We start from the raw sequence: 15,504 nt of genomic DNA on the forward strand, positions 1-15,504 counted from the left end.
ATCACTAAGCAGAAAGAGGAAAATCTGTGGAAGCCTCTGATCAAATTTTGTAAAAAGCCTTAAAATAAACTTAGCTTGCTGCAGTGGCTTAATGTAACACTGAAAATGTCAGATGACATCCAGCCTGTTGTTTCACTGCACTGTCAGGAAAAACACGTCAGGAGCCAACAGTTTTTAAAACCTGTGGTGATTTAAATATCATCAGTTGTTCGGAGTTTTTAGGACATGAATAAATGCCGACTGTCTGCTGCACACAGTGAGCTGGAAGTTAAAGAACATTAAAAATAAACCTTCAAAACTCACGTTTATTGAATCACGGTGGTCACGGCAACATCAAAGTGCAACATTTGGTCAGATATGTCTGGTGCTATTCAGGCTGATTATTATGTCAGTGAGAAATATTTGACCAATGTTTGAACGAACTCTAGCAGCCAGACATTTCTCTTCATTGGTGACACAAAAAGAGAAGAATTTATAATTCATAGTCAACTTTTTTTTTGGGGGGGGGTCAATATTCATCAATACTATTGCAGAGAAATATTCTCCTTATATGTCACTTCTAATCTAACTGAAATGTGGATTTTGATCAGACGGTGTGTTTGGGGTACAACAAAAACTGCACTAGTGAAAAAAGCTTCCCACCCTTCAGTAAGGTAGGGGATGTGTGATGCTGTGGGTGTGTTTTCACTCGCCTTGGGCATCTTTTGGAACACCAAGACTTTGACTTGGTCTATCTGTAAACTTCCCTTTGGGTCAATATAGTGACCCAACAGGGTCATTGTACCTGAAGAGAAGAGAGCAGTTTTCATTATGAAAGAAAAAATTCCCTCATATGAATAAATATACTCAAATTCAGGCCGTATTTATTTCAGCATTTTTATTCAGAAAAGATTCATATTTTTGCAGTAGTGTCAACAAACTGATCATCTATAAATATGGGGTATTCGGTTAGCTCGCAGATCAAAAGGACATATATGTATGCATTTATAGATATATATAAGTGTTTGCATTATTAATTTAAAGTCCAATTACTTTTCTGTTGATCTAATTATTAATCAGATGATAATTCTGGCTCTTCAGAAGGCTCAGAGCAGAGCGTCTGTGTTTAGTCATGCTGTTTAAACCTCCCTACTGCACACTGAGACGCCGCAGAGGGGGAAGTCGTCCTGTTTTACCAACGCAGCGGCGCAGCAGAGGTCTGGGGATCGGTTGATCATTATGAAGGGCCCCGATGGGTCAGTGGGGCCTCGGGGGGAGGGGCTTTGGGTCATCAATGAATTGTAGTAAAAGAGACAAATAGAGGGGGAAATACACTGAGGATAATGTTTAATTTTTTTTTTTAAAGGACTTAACCATGTTGCAGCAAAAGCACAAAATGCTTAGCTTGAAAATAATAAAATGTGACAGGAAAAAAATAAAAAGAAACTGCAGGGCTGGAACAAGCTTTTTTGGGGCCTGAGGCAGATTTTCATTCGCAACACCCCCCCCCCCCCCCCCCCCTCCCCCATACCAAGATGTCAACAATAGATGTTTTATCATTCCTAAGCTACTCCATGTAACTGTGTAAATGATAGAGTAGTATCATTTACTGCTCTATGTATGCAAATGATACAAATTGATCCTAAAAATTTGATAGCATCAATTACAAATGACGCTACCATTAGTGTCATTTGTAATCGGCTGGCCTCATCCCAGTGTTATCATGGCTGTGGATTTTAACCTTACAGGAGTAACAAACTGGATTTTGTTGGATTTTGGGATGCAGAGAGGCATTTAAGTGTGTCATAGTATTTTAACTGTTTGAAAGCAACACCAGCTGATAAACATTAAATTTACAGTAAACAAGTTAACAAGTTTCCCCAACGGCAGCCTAAAGCAGAAAAATGTTAGCTCATTATTAGTGTGACGACTGTAAAAGTAGAATAAAAACTGATTGTCTATATGTAATAGCATTTAGCTTGCATTTTTAAATGTTATTTTAAACCTATATAAATATATATATATAACTCCTCCTCAGCTCATATCTAAGGTATTCCTAGTTAACATTTTATTACTTTCGGCCTTTAGGCTGTTGTTGAACATCCTCGTCTTTCAGGTGAAAAACTCACAAACGAGATGGGTAAGTAAAAAGAACAAGAGGCACGAAAGGCGCCTTTTTGTTTCTTCTTCTTCTTCTTTTTTTTTTTTACAAGTCAGACAAAAATTAATGAAAAGAGAACAGGATGAGATAAAGGGCAAGAGATGGAGGGGAAAGTACAGACTGTTGGTTTAACCCTAATAGACTCCCGCAGGGTCATCTTTGATACGCTGCCTTCAGTCGGAGCCGTCGGCGCCGTAACTCAGGCAAACAAGCAGTTTTTAAAAGTCTTTCAAGCCGACATGAAAGGCAGCTTCTTCACGGCCTCCGTTGTTCTTCAGGCATTTTGTTCAACACTTTTACACTCGTCCCTCAAGAACGTGCGACTTCATTTACTGCTTGGTTTCCTGAAGTCTTCATTCAGCTTTTTAAATCTCGAGCATTTCTACACGACGTATCATTGATTGATATTCTTAACTTTTTGTAAAGAATACAATAAGTAAAGATATATATACTGTATATATATATGTATATATATATATATATATATATATATATATATATATATATATATATATATATATATATATATATATATATATACATTTCTCATCTTGATGTCTTTAATTGTTTGTTTTGAATTTTCATTTTTCCCCCCCTGCATTGGAGCTTTTTCTTTCTATTTTTATTTTTTTTTCATGCATAAGACTTTCTCCAAAACTAAAAGCACCAAGACAGACCTATACAGCTAATTAATTCCAGGTACGAAGCCTGCTTTGAAAATATTTATTAGGCACAAAATGTAGTGAAGTCTTTATTTAGTCTGATATATGAAGGACTCTTAAAAGCTTTCACTAATCAGATTAAGTAATGAATCATTAAGTGGTTCACAAAGATAGAGCTAAAACCTAAATGAAATGACAATTAGAATAAAAATAAGTTCTTCAGGAAAAACTTGTTTCATTAAAAATGTCTTCAGCTGTCTGAAGTCGAGTACATGAAGACAGAGGAGGGTTAGCCCATAGATGTTTTTTATATCTTGCTCTTGGAAGTGTGAGTAACGTTCTGTGGGTGGAGTTTGAGGTTGACATGGAAGAAAAAGCTTGACCATGAAGGAACGGAGGTGAGATCTTCTGTTGGTTCCAGTTTGACGTTTTACTGCAGAGTTTTGGACCAGCTGAAGTTTATCGCGGATGTTTTTTTGTTGATGCATATGAAAACTGTAATGAAGCAATTGCAATTGCTTCATTAACTATCACAAGCTTCCTGCTTCAACACCAACCTTCTTAGTTCAGAAATATTTCCGTAATACTGTAATCCTGTTAAACGACACCTATTTTTTTTAAAGTCAGAATTTGAAAGCCTGGTGTGGTAATCAGGCATTTAGTCATCTTAAAGTCCAGTTGGATGGAGCGACTTTTTTTTAACCAGTTTGTAATTTCACTTTTGCCCTTAAGTAAATCTGACAGTGTGAAGAACTGTATTTGCATCTGCATAAAAGTAACGGGACATTTTCTTGTATTTGTCTGTCATCTGTCCAAGGTGTATGTGTTTAGCAAAAAAAGACACGGGCCCAAACACAGCCTTGGGGTACGCCACATTTAAAAAGCTACTAGGTTAAAGTTGTTTGTAACTGCAGCAGATTCTGCTTCTCCAATAAAAGGTGAATTCTTTTGAAACAGAGCCTTTTTACTAAAACATCACTGTTTTGCAACGCTTTAAATTGAAAATGTTCTTATTGGGTCAGTAGAGACTAAACTGGCGAAAACAAAATTACAAGCCATGTATACTTTTAGGGTTTCTATCTGAAATGTGCTGGAGTAAAATTAAGTTGCAAAAAATGGAACAAAATCTCCAGTGAAATTGTTTAAGTTGGTAGCAACTGTTTGTGGCCTTTAATCACGTATTCTCGGCGGCGTCGGAGGTGCTCGTAAACGTGTTTTCAGTTCCTTTTTTCACGCTTTGGCCTCAGCCTCTCCCTCTTGGTCCGACTCCCCCTCAGGTCCAGGGTCACATGCCTCCTCTGATGATCCCCCTGTTCCCACACGACCAGCGCTCTCTGGCTGCCGCCGCCGTCGCACAGCAAGGCTTCCTCTTCCCGCCCGGCATGTCCTACAAGCCAGGTATATTTATGTGCACCTCCCCTCCCTTACCCCCCTCACCCTCCAACACACACACACGCACACACCCGCCCACCCCCACACAGATTCTAGTTGACAGTAATGAGGTGTGTCAGGTAAGGAATGTTGTGGAAATGAGCGGAGAGATTTACAAGCGCCGCTTGTTCACTTCAGGATCAATGCGTTTGGACACAGAGCGGACTGGAACATCTCTTTCCGTGGCAACCGCAGAGCATGTCAGTCGCTCTGCACATCTGCAACATGGAATTTCACACACACACACACACACACACACGCCGTCACCCCAACCGCATCCACCTACTGCACATTTGTAACTGGCCACGACAAAATCAGGAACAAGCCTCATCGGGGGGGCGTCTTGAGTTACTTACTGATTCTGAAGATGTGGATTCTAAACTTTTTAATGATGTCAAACACAGAATTTTTTTTTTTTTTAAATGAGGGAGATGTGGCTGTTTCAATGTTGGCACTCTGCAAAAACAATCAGTGAGAAAACAGGCCTCAAAGTTTCAGAAGAATTGCCCCCAAACAGGCCTTTAGTGGCGTGGGTTCTGGTGATGAGCTGGTGATAAGTAGCCGTGTGTTTCTGTCTAACGTCAGTGTTATTAGATAGATGGATGGATATATAGATGGATAGCGAGTCCAGTAGCTAACTATCTAGATAGACAGGCGGACGGACAGACAGAGAGATAGACAGAAGATGTTTGCCTTGCCAAATCCAGATGGCAATTTTGATCTAATTTGTGAAGAAAACCAGGCAAACATTTCAGTCGTTAGATGTGCAACGCTAGCACAGACATACGCTACCAGATAGATGCAGATGGTTGCACACAACATTAGTTCGGGAAAGTTGCATGCAGATAGATACCACACGTCTCAGACACTTATTTTCAAAACTTTTACAACTACATATATCAGTTTCCTTCCACTTCACAGTCATATTTGCTTTGATTTTGTGTTTGAAATAAAACCCGACCAAATCTTGTCGAAGTTTGCGGTGGATTGTGACAAAATGTGAAGATGTTCAGAGAACACTTTTGCTGCTGTTTCAGTATTTATCCGTGGTGCATGCTGACCACCTAAACGTGAGAACGACTCTACGAAGGAACACACACACGCATCTCTCTCCCCAGCTCTACCTCCGCAGCACGTCTGCGGCCACACCCTCACGCAAAGTCACGCGCAATTTGCAGTCTTGTTTTTGCAGGATCCCACGCGCCACCTGCTTTCTTTGCGTCTCCCTCGTCCTTCGCATTCCTCTCTCCCATACGTTCCTCCGGGCGCTCGCCTGACGCAGGTTAGCGGCGAGCCTCCGCGGTTCACATCGGTACAGTCTGCGTCCAGTCGGACGCAAGGCTGCAAACAGAAAGAAAAAGTAGTAAAACTCTTTTTAAAGGCGTCAAAAAGGCGTTAAAAGCCGTCATTGTGCACTCCGGGTTTTTTTTTTTCTTTGCTTCGATCTCTTTTCAACAAAGACCTGGACATGAAAAGCCTTTTAAGGACAAACAGTAGGGGTTTATACATGGCACTCGCTTATGAGCTGGTGAGTGCATCCCATTGAGCGAGCGCCGCTCAGCCCGGTCTCGAGCACTTATGTGTGCAGACAGTGAGTCTTATTAACCTCTGAATAAAGCGCTCCTGACCCTTTGTGTTTATGTATAAAAACATGAGCGGGGGGAAGGAGACAAAGCAGCGAGACGGAGAGAACGATTCGGGTCTGAAGGTAAAGAGCAGGTTTGTTCTTGTGCTGAACTCTGCCCCCACCTCTCTCTGTTAACACGCGTCGTCTCTGGTTGTTCACCAGGTGAGAATTACCCAATGCAGTTCATTCCGTCGACAATGGCAGCCGCGGCGGCCTCTGGACTCAGCCCGCTACAGCTGCAGGTAAGAGGGCGACGCCTTGACACTCCATTGAACCAAAACCTCGTCAAACTGTTTGAAAACATAAATTGACTCCTTTTTTTTTTTTTATCTACATAAAGCAAGGCTTCATGTAAAGTTGCACAAAGAAACTCTTATTAATAGAGTGGTGACAGATAAGAGCATGGACTCTGGTGATTGAGTGAGATGTGGTTGAATTAACTTGGAAGCATTTTTTTTCAGCTGGCAATAAAAAGCATCTGTCAAAGTCGAATGCGTCTAAAAACAATCAAAAACTTTTTTTTGTTACTATATCTGCTGAGCAATCGAAAAGAAAAGTGGTTATCACAGGACAAAGCAACCAAGCTAGATGAGTGAGTGGATATAATGTCTGACATTTATAAAATTGAAAAACATTACAGCCTTTTTCAATCACAAAACCAAACAATTAAGGTTTTTTTTTTTTGGAAAAACAGGGTGTAAAACTCAGAAGGTCTGAGTTTAGTTTTAGAGACCAAGCTTGATGAAACCACCCTGATAATGCACTTTATCACTATTTAACGTTATGATTTTAGTTTGTGAAGTTTTATTTATTTGTATTTTGAACTTTGTAATCTTTCCCTGGGAAATAGAGTTGTGACGGTTGTTTTATTTATCATGACGCTTTTCTTTCCTTCTTCAGTATTGAAATTTGCAATATGACATTGTATTTGTTTTGTAAAGTTTACTTCCTTGGGAATCAATAAAGATAAGGGGAAAAAATTAAAAACATGTTCTGCTGTTGATTTAAAACCAATCCCATTTTTTGCCAGACACCAAAGCAAGTGCAGAGTCAATCTTTAAAAATCCCATTGTTGCAACTGGGAAACACGTGAGCACAGCGTCTGTGGACAGCGTCAGGAAAGGCACTGGTCTGTCGGTGAAGTGAGCAGCAGAGCGGAGACGCATTCAGTGTTGTTCCTGAGTTATAGATTTACATGCACTATATGGACTGAGGCAGAAGCAAGTGACCTTGAACCAAATTGTTTTTAATTGTAAGCATGTAGCTAGCACTTAGAGGAAGTTCGGTGTGAGGTGCCAGTACTGCTGAGACTTGCTGCCGTATTGTTTGGTAAGATGCCATAGAATGGACTTTTCTCAGTCATCTTCATCTCGTCAACAGACGGGTCTCCCAGAGAAATGGCAGATTTGATTTATTGTTGTATTGACATTTCATCAACCAATGCTTTTAGAAATTTTATTATTGGCAGAAGAATTTGCTTTCACACATAGTAACTGGAGTGATAACCTTTTCTCAATCCATTAAATGTTGACCTAAACTTTGCCAATACAGCAGCTTCAGCTCTTCTGAGAAAGCTTTCACAAGGTTTAGGAGTCCATTTAAGTGAAATCTTGGCCATTCTGATTCGTTCTTTTAGAAATGTTTGCATTTTATTCACATGTGGTGAAGGACGTGATTGGAACTTGAATTCCACGATGTGGAGAGTTGACCCCAGTATGTGTTGCACTATGACGTATTTCGCATCAGAGATTCGATTTTGCTAAAAAAAAAATTTGTAGGAATTTTGCTTCGACTAGTTGTCTGTTCAGGATATCTAAATTTGTGAATCTAAATCACTGTACTAATCAAAATGTTATATTATTTTGGAACAATAAAAAATTATGTTTTATTTCTGTGGTATATGTTTGTTTAAAATCTTTTGTGCAGACGACATAGAATTGGTGTTATACACACGTTTGCCATATTGCGAGAATGTCATAGTTGCCGAAGCCTAACTTCTTCCAATACTGACACCTTATTCATCATCTATGTGAAGTACAGTTTTGGAAAACTAAGTTTAAAGGTTGTGTTTTTGTATTGTTTCAACCTTCAGCAATGACCTCAAACCAGTTGTTAAACAATATTTTGGATAGGAAGGACTGGCAGAGAATAAACTAAATAAAACTCAGGTTCATGTTATCCTTGTCCTGAGGTGAAGAGGGCACGGCACCAAAGATCTTGTGTTTTGTGGTTTACAGAAAAACTTTGTGTTGCCTTCAGGGACAACGTTGTTGGAAAGGATGTGTAGAACGGCACAAAATAAATTAAATTTAACTACATCTTGTACAACGGTAGATAGAACAATTTCACACCGCAAAATGTAAAAAAGCTGATGCAAGATGGACGGATACAGTATGGTGCAAATAAATGCAGGCTCTCTGTGGATGAGCTAGAGCCCTGGGTTTCCATTATGCTTCCTTCTGCTCAGCTCACTCCGCTGGACGCTGAGATGGAGAAGCAGGAGGTTGAGTTTGTTTCTGGCGAAACCATTTCTGTGTTGATTTGGATTGTTACACTGTTAAAACGCCCGATGGCGACTGAGTGTCTGTTTACTGTTTTAAAGTTTTAAAGAACCTGTCTTTTACACACACACTCTTCAACACATCATCCTCCACCATATGTGACAGTGGGACTTAGGTGCTTTCCCCATATTCATCATTGTTGCCAAAAAGCTGCAAACTCCACATATATACAGTTGAAACCAGCAGTTTATATACACTGAATACACTTGGTTCTCTCACGGTCTGAAGTTAAATCGGAGCAAACGTCTCTTGTTTGAGCTCCGTTAGAATTACCAAGAGTAAATGTGGCTTTTTTTTTCAATATTGCTTCTGTATAACTGTCAGTTAGTGTCCATCTGGTCCTTTATTCCCAGCAATTTTATTTTTGAAGGCTTATATTATGAATAGTCCTCCAACACAGAGGCCCAAACCAGTTACGATATTTCGTATTCTTTGCAGAAACAAATACTTTTGCCCTCACTTACCTCATTTATGAGCCATTTTTGCAACATTGACAGAGTGCGCATTAGCCAGTATTGCTGTACCAACCTACACACCCATTTCTCAAATTATGGCTTCTATTTTTTTAACATAATACATTCTCTGTTGCTTTTATAAAAAATAAAAATAAAAAAAGAATTACCAAGAATATTTCCATTTGCTAACTTTGACAGTATTGAGCGAAAGAATATGCCAGAGATTTGTTTATGAAGGTCTTCAACATAAAATGTTTACATAAAGCACGGTTACTGTCTCTTTAAACAATGAGGAAAAGCCCAGATGATGATGTCACGGCTTTGGAAACCCCTGATAGGTATACTGACACTTTTGAGTTAAATGGCGGCTCGCCTCTGGATGTACTTTAAGGTGCTCTGCTTTCAGGTTTGACATGATTGGAAAGTCAAAAAACATCAGCCAAGTTATCAGGAAGAGAACTTTGAATAACAAAGTCTGTGTTTTGGTGTGGCCATCACAAAGCCCTGACCTCAGATCTGTAAAGGTGTGAGCCAGCGAAGCGGCGCATAAACCTGATTTATTAAATCAAACCTGATTTGTTAAACCTCATTTACTCCAGGTCTGTTAGGTGAAATGGGCAACAACTCCAGCAAACTATTGTCAGAAGCTCGTATAGTTCAAAGGCAAGGCAACCAAACACTGAGGAAACGTCTGATTTTGAAGGCATTATTAAATAAATCTCCAACATTCGTTCTTTAAAATATAAATAATTGTGGTAAGTTTAATTGACCTAAAACATGAGAAATGTTGCCTACGTTAATATCAGACAGTGAGAAATAAAGGTTAATATCTTTTATGCGGTGTGTGTAAACATCTGACTTCACCTGTATACCGTAGTTTCCGCATTATAGAGCGCACCTCACTATAAGCCGCACCCACAAAGTTTTCTAAAAACAATGGAAATGTACATATATAAGCCGCTGGTATCTCCGCCACTCTCTGTTTTCCACAAGGACACAGCAGAAGGCTGAGTTCTAAATAAATCTGCTATTAAGGACGCAGTCATGCGTCTCCAACGCCGAACCACGGATTCGTTCACGCCGAATCCAGCAGCGGATATCGATCTATACTGCCAGCCTCAACTCAAAAGTGGCATCATATGAACTTCATGTCGTTTCCATGATGAGGGGGTATAAGTTTGAAGAAATTTCTCCGTCCTGCCTGCTGCTAGCATGTGCTTGTTCTAAATGAAAATCAGCGCTTTCTTCTTTGATTTCCAATTTTGACTTCCAATGATTCATTTCCTGCTAAAGAGCCCCCTGGTGGCTGAAGAAAAATCCACAGAGAAGCCGCACCGGGCTGTAAGCCACATGGTGCAAAGCGTGGGAGAAAAGTAGCGGCTTATAGTCCGAAAAATACGGTATATGAAGCAATATACTCAAATTAAAGGGAGGATTTTATTTTTTCTATTGTGAGATCAACGATAGGAGGAATACATCTGAATGCATTTTCCACATCTTTATCAACGGGGGCTAATGAAACTGTGTCTGTATTCCAAACTCAGCGAGAACACAATCCCATCATCTGCATAGCATGACACTTGAAGGCCCAGGCTATTGTTCAACTCAAGAGCCAAGATTTCATAGTGATGGATATAATTATGAAAGAGGGCCGTGGGATTTATTTAAAGATTAACATTCATAACGACAGCATGGTTAACAGGTTGACCAAAGGAAGCTTAAGAATGCAACACCACTCTGTTCTCTGTACAAAATGCTAGCTTGGTCTCCTGTGCTCTGCTTGATATGTTCCTGAAGTACTTAGAAACATTTTTTTTTTCTTTTAAGTGGAAAGTACAATCGGGAGCTGGAGGGCACCCAGCATGCGTTGATTGGCGTACGTTCCAGCTTCCCTCGTGTTTTCTTTTGACGCTTAATGGCGTTCCAGTAGCTCTTTAAAATAGCATGACACGGCGTTTGAAGATAGAGCTGGGTGGACTGACGCTAACAGGTTAGCCTCCTTATTCGCTGCCTGTCAACTGTATCAGACAAAAGCCGTTATGATGAATGACGGAGGAATTCCTCCCCACCAGCACAACACCTGGCCCCGGCAATTCATCACATTTATTTAATGGCTCCCTGACACCTGCGGTTTGAAAATAGCACTTATCCCTAATAGTTATCATACAACATGTTTGCAAAGCTAAAAGATTATGCAAAATGGAAAATAGGGAATAGAAGAAGAAAAAAAAATACAGATCTGCTCTCTGAAGGCGGTTGAGATCTTGACAAAACAAGCCCACCACCCTTCCTGCTCTACCTACCCAGGAAGGACAAAAACCTTTAAGAAAAAGGCTTTTTTATTTCACTCACCAACAATACAGCTTCATCATGTCACTCATTACCGTAGCATGGCTTTTTAGATGTCACAAGAATCCTTATCTCACTTTATTCAATTTGCATTGTGGCTCTCGTTTATCGGAGAACTCATTAGCCGCTATTGACTTAGCAAAGCGCCGCGCTTCGCCACGCTTCGCCGCGGGGGTGTCGGAGCCCTCCTGCCTCCCACTCCTGGCTTTGAAACGATCAAAAGGAGCCGCACGGCGCGCGAGAGGTAAAGAGGGCGCGTGATGTCAGAGGCGCAAATGTCGCTCACATTCAAGACGCTCGCGGAGGACGAGAGGCGGCGAGGAACCTGAATGAGAGAGGAAGCTTCTCATCAGGCCGTCGGCAGAAACCGGGAAAAAAGGAAGAAAGGCGGGGAGCGCGGGGAAGAGTTGAGGATGGAATAAACGGTGATTGTTGGGGGATTTTGCGTGTGTGTGTAAGAGGGAGTAACACACAGGGAGAGGGAGAGAGAAGCAGGCAGTGGCTTCCAGCATGTTTGGACATCGTTTATACAGTAACGCTTTCGCTAAAAGTGATCATGATAAGACTTTGACAATAAGCCTGTACTTGTTCATCATGACAGAAACGTTTTTTTTTGTTTTTTTTTACTTTACAACAAATTGAAAAATATAGAGAATAACATTTGTACATCATGCTGTGGTTATAACATTTCAATTACGTCCTAAAATGTAGAAAAACCTTAGAATTTTACGACCGGGTGTACTTTCTTTTCACCGTGACTGTCATTGGAAGTGTTAGTTACAGAGGAGTGCCAGTGTCAGAAAATGTTGTAACACCGATTCCCTGTTAACATGCTGCTCACTCCTGTGAAAACGTGGTGCGAGGCCAAATGCAATGGTGCAATCAGTAAAAATGCATCAAAAAAAAGAGAGAATGTTTCTAAAACAGCGACTGCGTGTTGTAGGAGAAGGGAGACATATGGCGCACTGTGTGCATTTGCATACATTAATGAACTCTTTTTTTTATTTGCTACCAAAAGGACGGTTTTCATGCAACCCTTGAGTCGGGCTGTCGGTTGGGACTTGCACAAGCTGCTGTTTGTTAACACGACAGTCACTTTGAGAAAACTGAGATCTTGCTCAAGTCATTAAGCTGTGTTGACTAGAAAGCCCCTCATTTCCATTTGGGGAACCTCTTCATTAGCCTTTTAAAGCAGCGTGCCACTTCCTACTTCATAAGGCGTGGTTCACGGCTTAGTTAACGAGTTTGGTTCTGTGTGTCAGTGTGTTTCCAATTCCCAGTCTCATTGTGAACCGGTTGGACGTAATTCTCATTTCTCCAAGTCCTTTAACCCATTGTGGTTTTTATGCTCTGCTCGGTTCGTCTTGGAAGTCAGAGATCAGATTTGGGAGCGACCCAAACAGAGCGCGTTCTCGACGCGAGTCGGAACACCAGTAGGATTTGCTAATTGTTGTGCTGATAACTACTGTCAGCAAAACGAGCCGATAAAAACGTATTTCGTTCCTTTTTACGCGTTCGAACTCTTAAAGGAATATGTTCACAATTAGGAATTGTACAGTACAAAGTGTGCCTCTTATTTAATGAGATACACACTGTCAGAACTGCTAATAAATAGTTTATGAAGGCAGCTTTTACTGTTTTTTAATGTTCTAGCCACAAACTTGCGATCGGCTCAGGCTACTCACTCTGTTAAGCTGCACTATAACCACTTTAAAGAGGAGTCCAATGTGCGACCTTCACAAATTTAAGCAAAGCCTGACAGTCGTGTCTCAGTGAAGCATTAACCATACCGGCAGCAGCACCAAGTTTCTGGAGAAAAAGTAAAAAAATCTGGAAATGTTGAACTGTGGTAGTATTTATTTGTGCACCAGTACATAAACGATGTAACATTTATTTTAATACTGATTAATAAAACTCCCTCCAAAAGTTCCTGGTAAACAGTTCCTACCTCCGAGTGGCTGGGTGGCCGAGCGAGACCGAGCCTGGTTTCTAGAAGTGATTCTGGATGCTTGTTTAATGTTCATTAGTAAATTCAGCTGAATGTGTGAAATCACTAAAGAGATTAGACAGTTAATAAATGAAATTTAGATGGAAAGCAGAATAATACTAGCTCAAAGCCCAAAACGTTTTGTCAGTAGACCAAGCCATTATTTTATGCAAGCCGGACCTGACTATTAAAAAAGTGTGACTTATAGTCCGGAAAATACGATAAATGAATTGAATTATTGTCCAATGCTATTTCAAGGCATTAATTGTGAATCGGCTAGATTGCTCATTTCTTTACTATGACAAGAAAAGTTTAAAAGCTATAGCTTTGTATATAAAATTTTTCTCTTTTTTTTTTTTTTTTTACTGTATCAGCTAAAAAACTAATTCGAACAACTGTTTCTTGAGATATTCGACCAAAGCTGCGCATGCAGAGCTTGACCGGCCGCGACCTGATCAACAGTTTTTTGAACGCGCGAATCTTGTGCTGCCGCCGTGGGAACTTGTTCTGCCCAATTGTTTCTGAAGCCTCAAAGCAGGACCCCTTCACAAACAGTGGATTTCTGCCGAAGAAAGGCCCCCTTTGTGCACGGTTAATGTGAGGGAAATACAGTTGCTTAGCAGACATACTTGTTGAAATCATATGACATCTCCCTCTGTGTCTGTGCTCGGTCATTTTCTCGTCCGGCGTCTGGGGCCACGGCAGAAAAAAGACGAGAAAGACCATTTTGTCCCACGAGGTCACTTCCTGCTTTAGGATCACATACAGGGGTCTGGTCTAAAGGGCTTCGTCCTTCGCTGGTGACGTTGTTTAACGTGGTGGTGGCAGAGTTGTTAGCAGACCCAGAGGACTTTAGCTGGGAGGGTCAGTGGCTTACTTTGCGGCGCAAGGGCACACTACAGGGGCTTTTAATTCAATATAAATGTATAAACAAATGTTTATATAGTGTTTAAAATAAAAATAACCATGTTTATTAATACAAAAAAATTAATAATGATGTCGAAAAATGCTGAGAAAATCAATATTAACATTAGCTCATACATTTCAGAAATCTAATGTTTCCCATCTCTTAGGTCTACTTCTTTAAATGGAAAATCAATCTACTCAATTAATATCTATCCACTCTTTTCTGAGTGAGTTGACAGTCAGTCAGTTTCTTCCTTGTAAACCTAAAAAACACAAAACCTCATTTGTTTTGTGTTCTCCAGAGAACAGCAGCAGCTTGATACTGAAAGAGGCCAGCTAAAGGGATCTTCCGCTCTGTTCTGACAAGAGAAAACGGTTGCTGTCAGACTTCACCTTTTTTTTCAATATACTTGCACTAAAGTAAGCGAAACATGAACAGATAATGGAGGAGGGTCAACAATGAGACATTTTAGTGAAATAAGCACTTTGTTCCAAAGGCTAGTCAGGTAGTTTGGACAGACAGAGCGAAGTTTAAGACCCTCTTCGTCAATTTGTAATTTAGGAAATGGCTTCATTGTCTTCCCTTGGGGGTTGATTGTGCAGCAAGAGCTTCAGTTTGGGTTGTTTACGCTGCACATTAGCAAGTCAACAATCAATTGCTGAACGTCTTGGAAGAAAAAAAAGAAAAGCTTTTATCGTGAGCCTTGTTGTTCATTCAAGACGTCTGTCCTTAGGTTGTTGACAGAACCGCTGCTTCATGCACAATGGCGTAGGGTGGAGAAATACGCAGAAGGCATTCGTATGTGCAGACAAAGGGGTTTGTGTGGGGGGGGGATTCCCAAATGTGTGTTCTACCCCCAAAAGATTCAGGTGTCTGTGCCGAGCCCCTCTGCTCCCTTTATGGCTGTAAGGGTATCAGGCACCGGCGTAAGTAACTCTGCGGTCGGCTTGATTGACGCGCGAGGCCTCACCGCCAACCATTGGAAAGGGGGATCTCGTATCGCCGAGGCGCTTGGCCCGCGTGCTTCTGGTAGCTTCCAAGGAAAATAAGCAGCGTGACATCAGGGCTTTGTTTCAGCAGTGAGGCCCCTTCTGTTTGTGTTTAATATCGCTCGGAGAAAAGTGGAAAGGCAGCCAGCCAGCTTCTCCTGTCCCGACCGCTGAGCTTTGTGCTTTGGCGGCGTAGTGACGGTGGTCCTGCATGTCTGCTGCGCGAGACCCTCCGTCCTTCGCTTTCCCTCTTCGTTCGAAGGGTTTTTTTTGCTTTCTTTTGCTCTTGGATCTCGGTTCCTGTGAGGCAATGCAGTTTTGACTGCAGGGAAATCAGATCTCACAACACCGGGGGCCAGTCGAGGTTATAGAGGGCCAGACAGTAAAAATAAAAAC

The 15,504-nt window shown here is 41.0% G+C and overlaps 1 protein-coding gene across 3 annotated transcripts in view; it reads left to right on the forward strand.

Annotated features, from left to right (window-relative positions):
- LOC116736960 (transcription factor SOX-6-like) overlaps positions 1–15,504 on the forward strand; it is a 154,320-nt gene that overhangs the window by 103,860 nt on the left and 34,956 nt on the right. For all 3 annotated transcript variants that reach the window (XM_032589872.1, XM_032589883.1, XM_032589863.1), the window contains 2 exons: positions 4,080–4,200; positions 6,023–6,102. In XM_032589872.1, the coding sequence (XP_032445763.1) occupies positions 4,080–4,200; positions 6,023–6,102 (201 nt within the window). The remainder of the gene's footprint in view (positions 1–4,079; positions 4,201–6,022; positions 6,103–15,504) is intronic.

Source organism: Xiphophorus hellerii, chromosome 2 (genome assembly GCF_003331165.1).
Source record: "Xiphophorus hellerii strain 12219 chromosome 2, Xiphophorus_hellerii-4.1, whole genome shotgun sequence".
NCBI classification, from domain to species: Eukaryota; Metazoa; Chordata; class Actinopteri; order Cyprinodontiformes; family Poeciliidae; genus Xiphophorus; species Xiphophorus hellerii.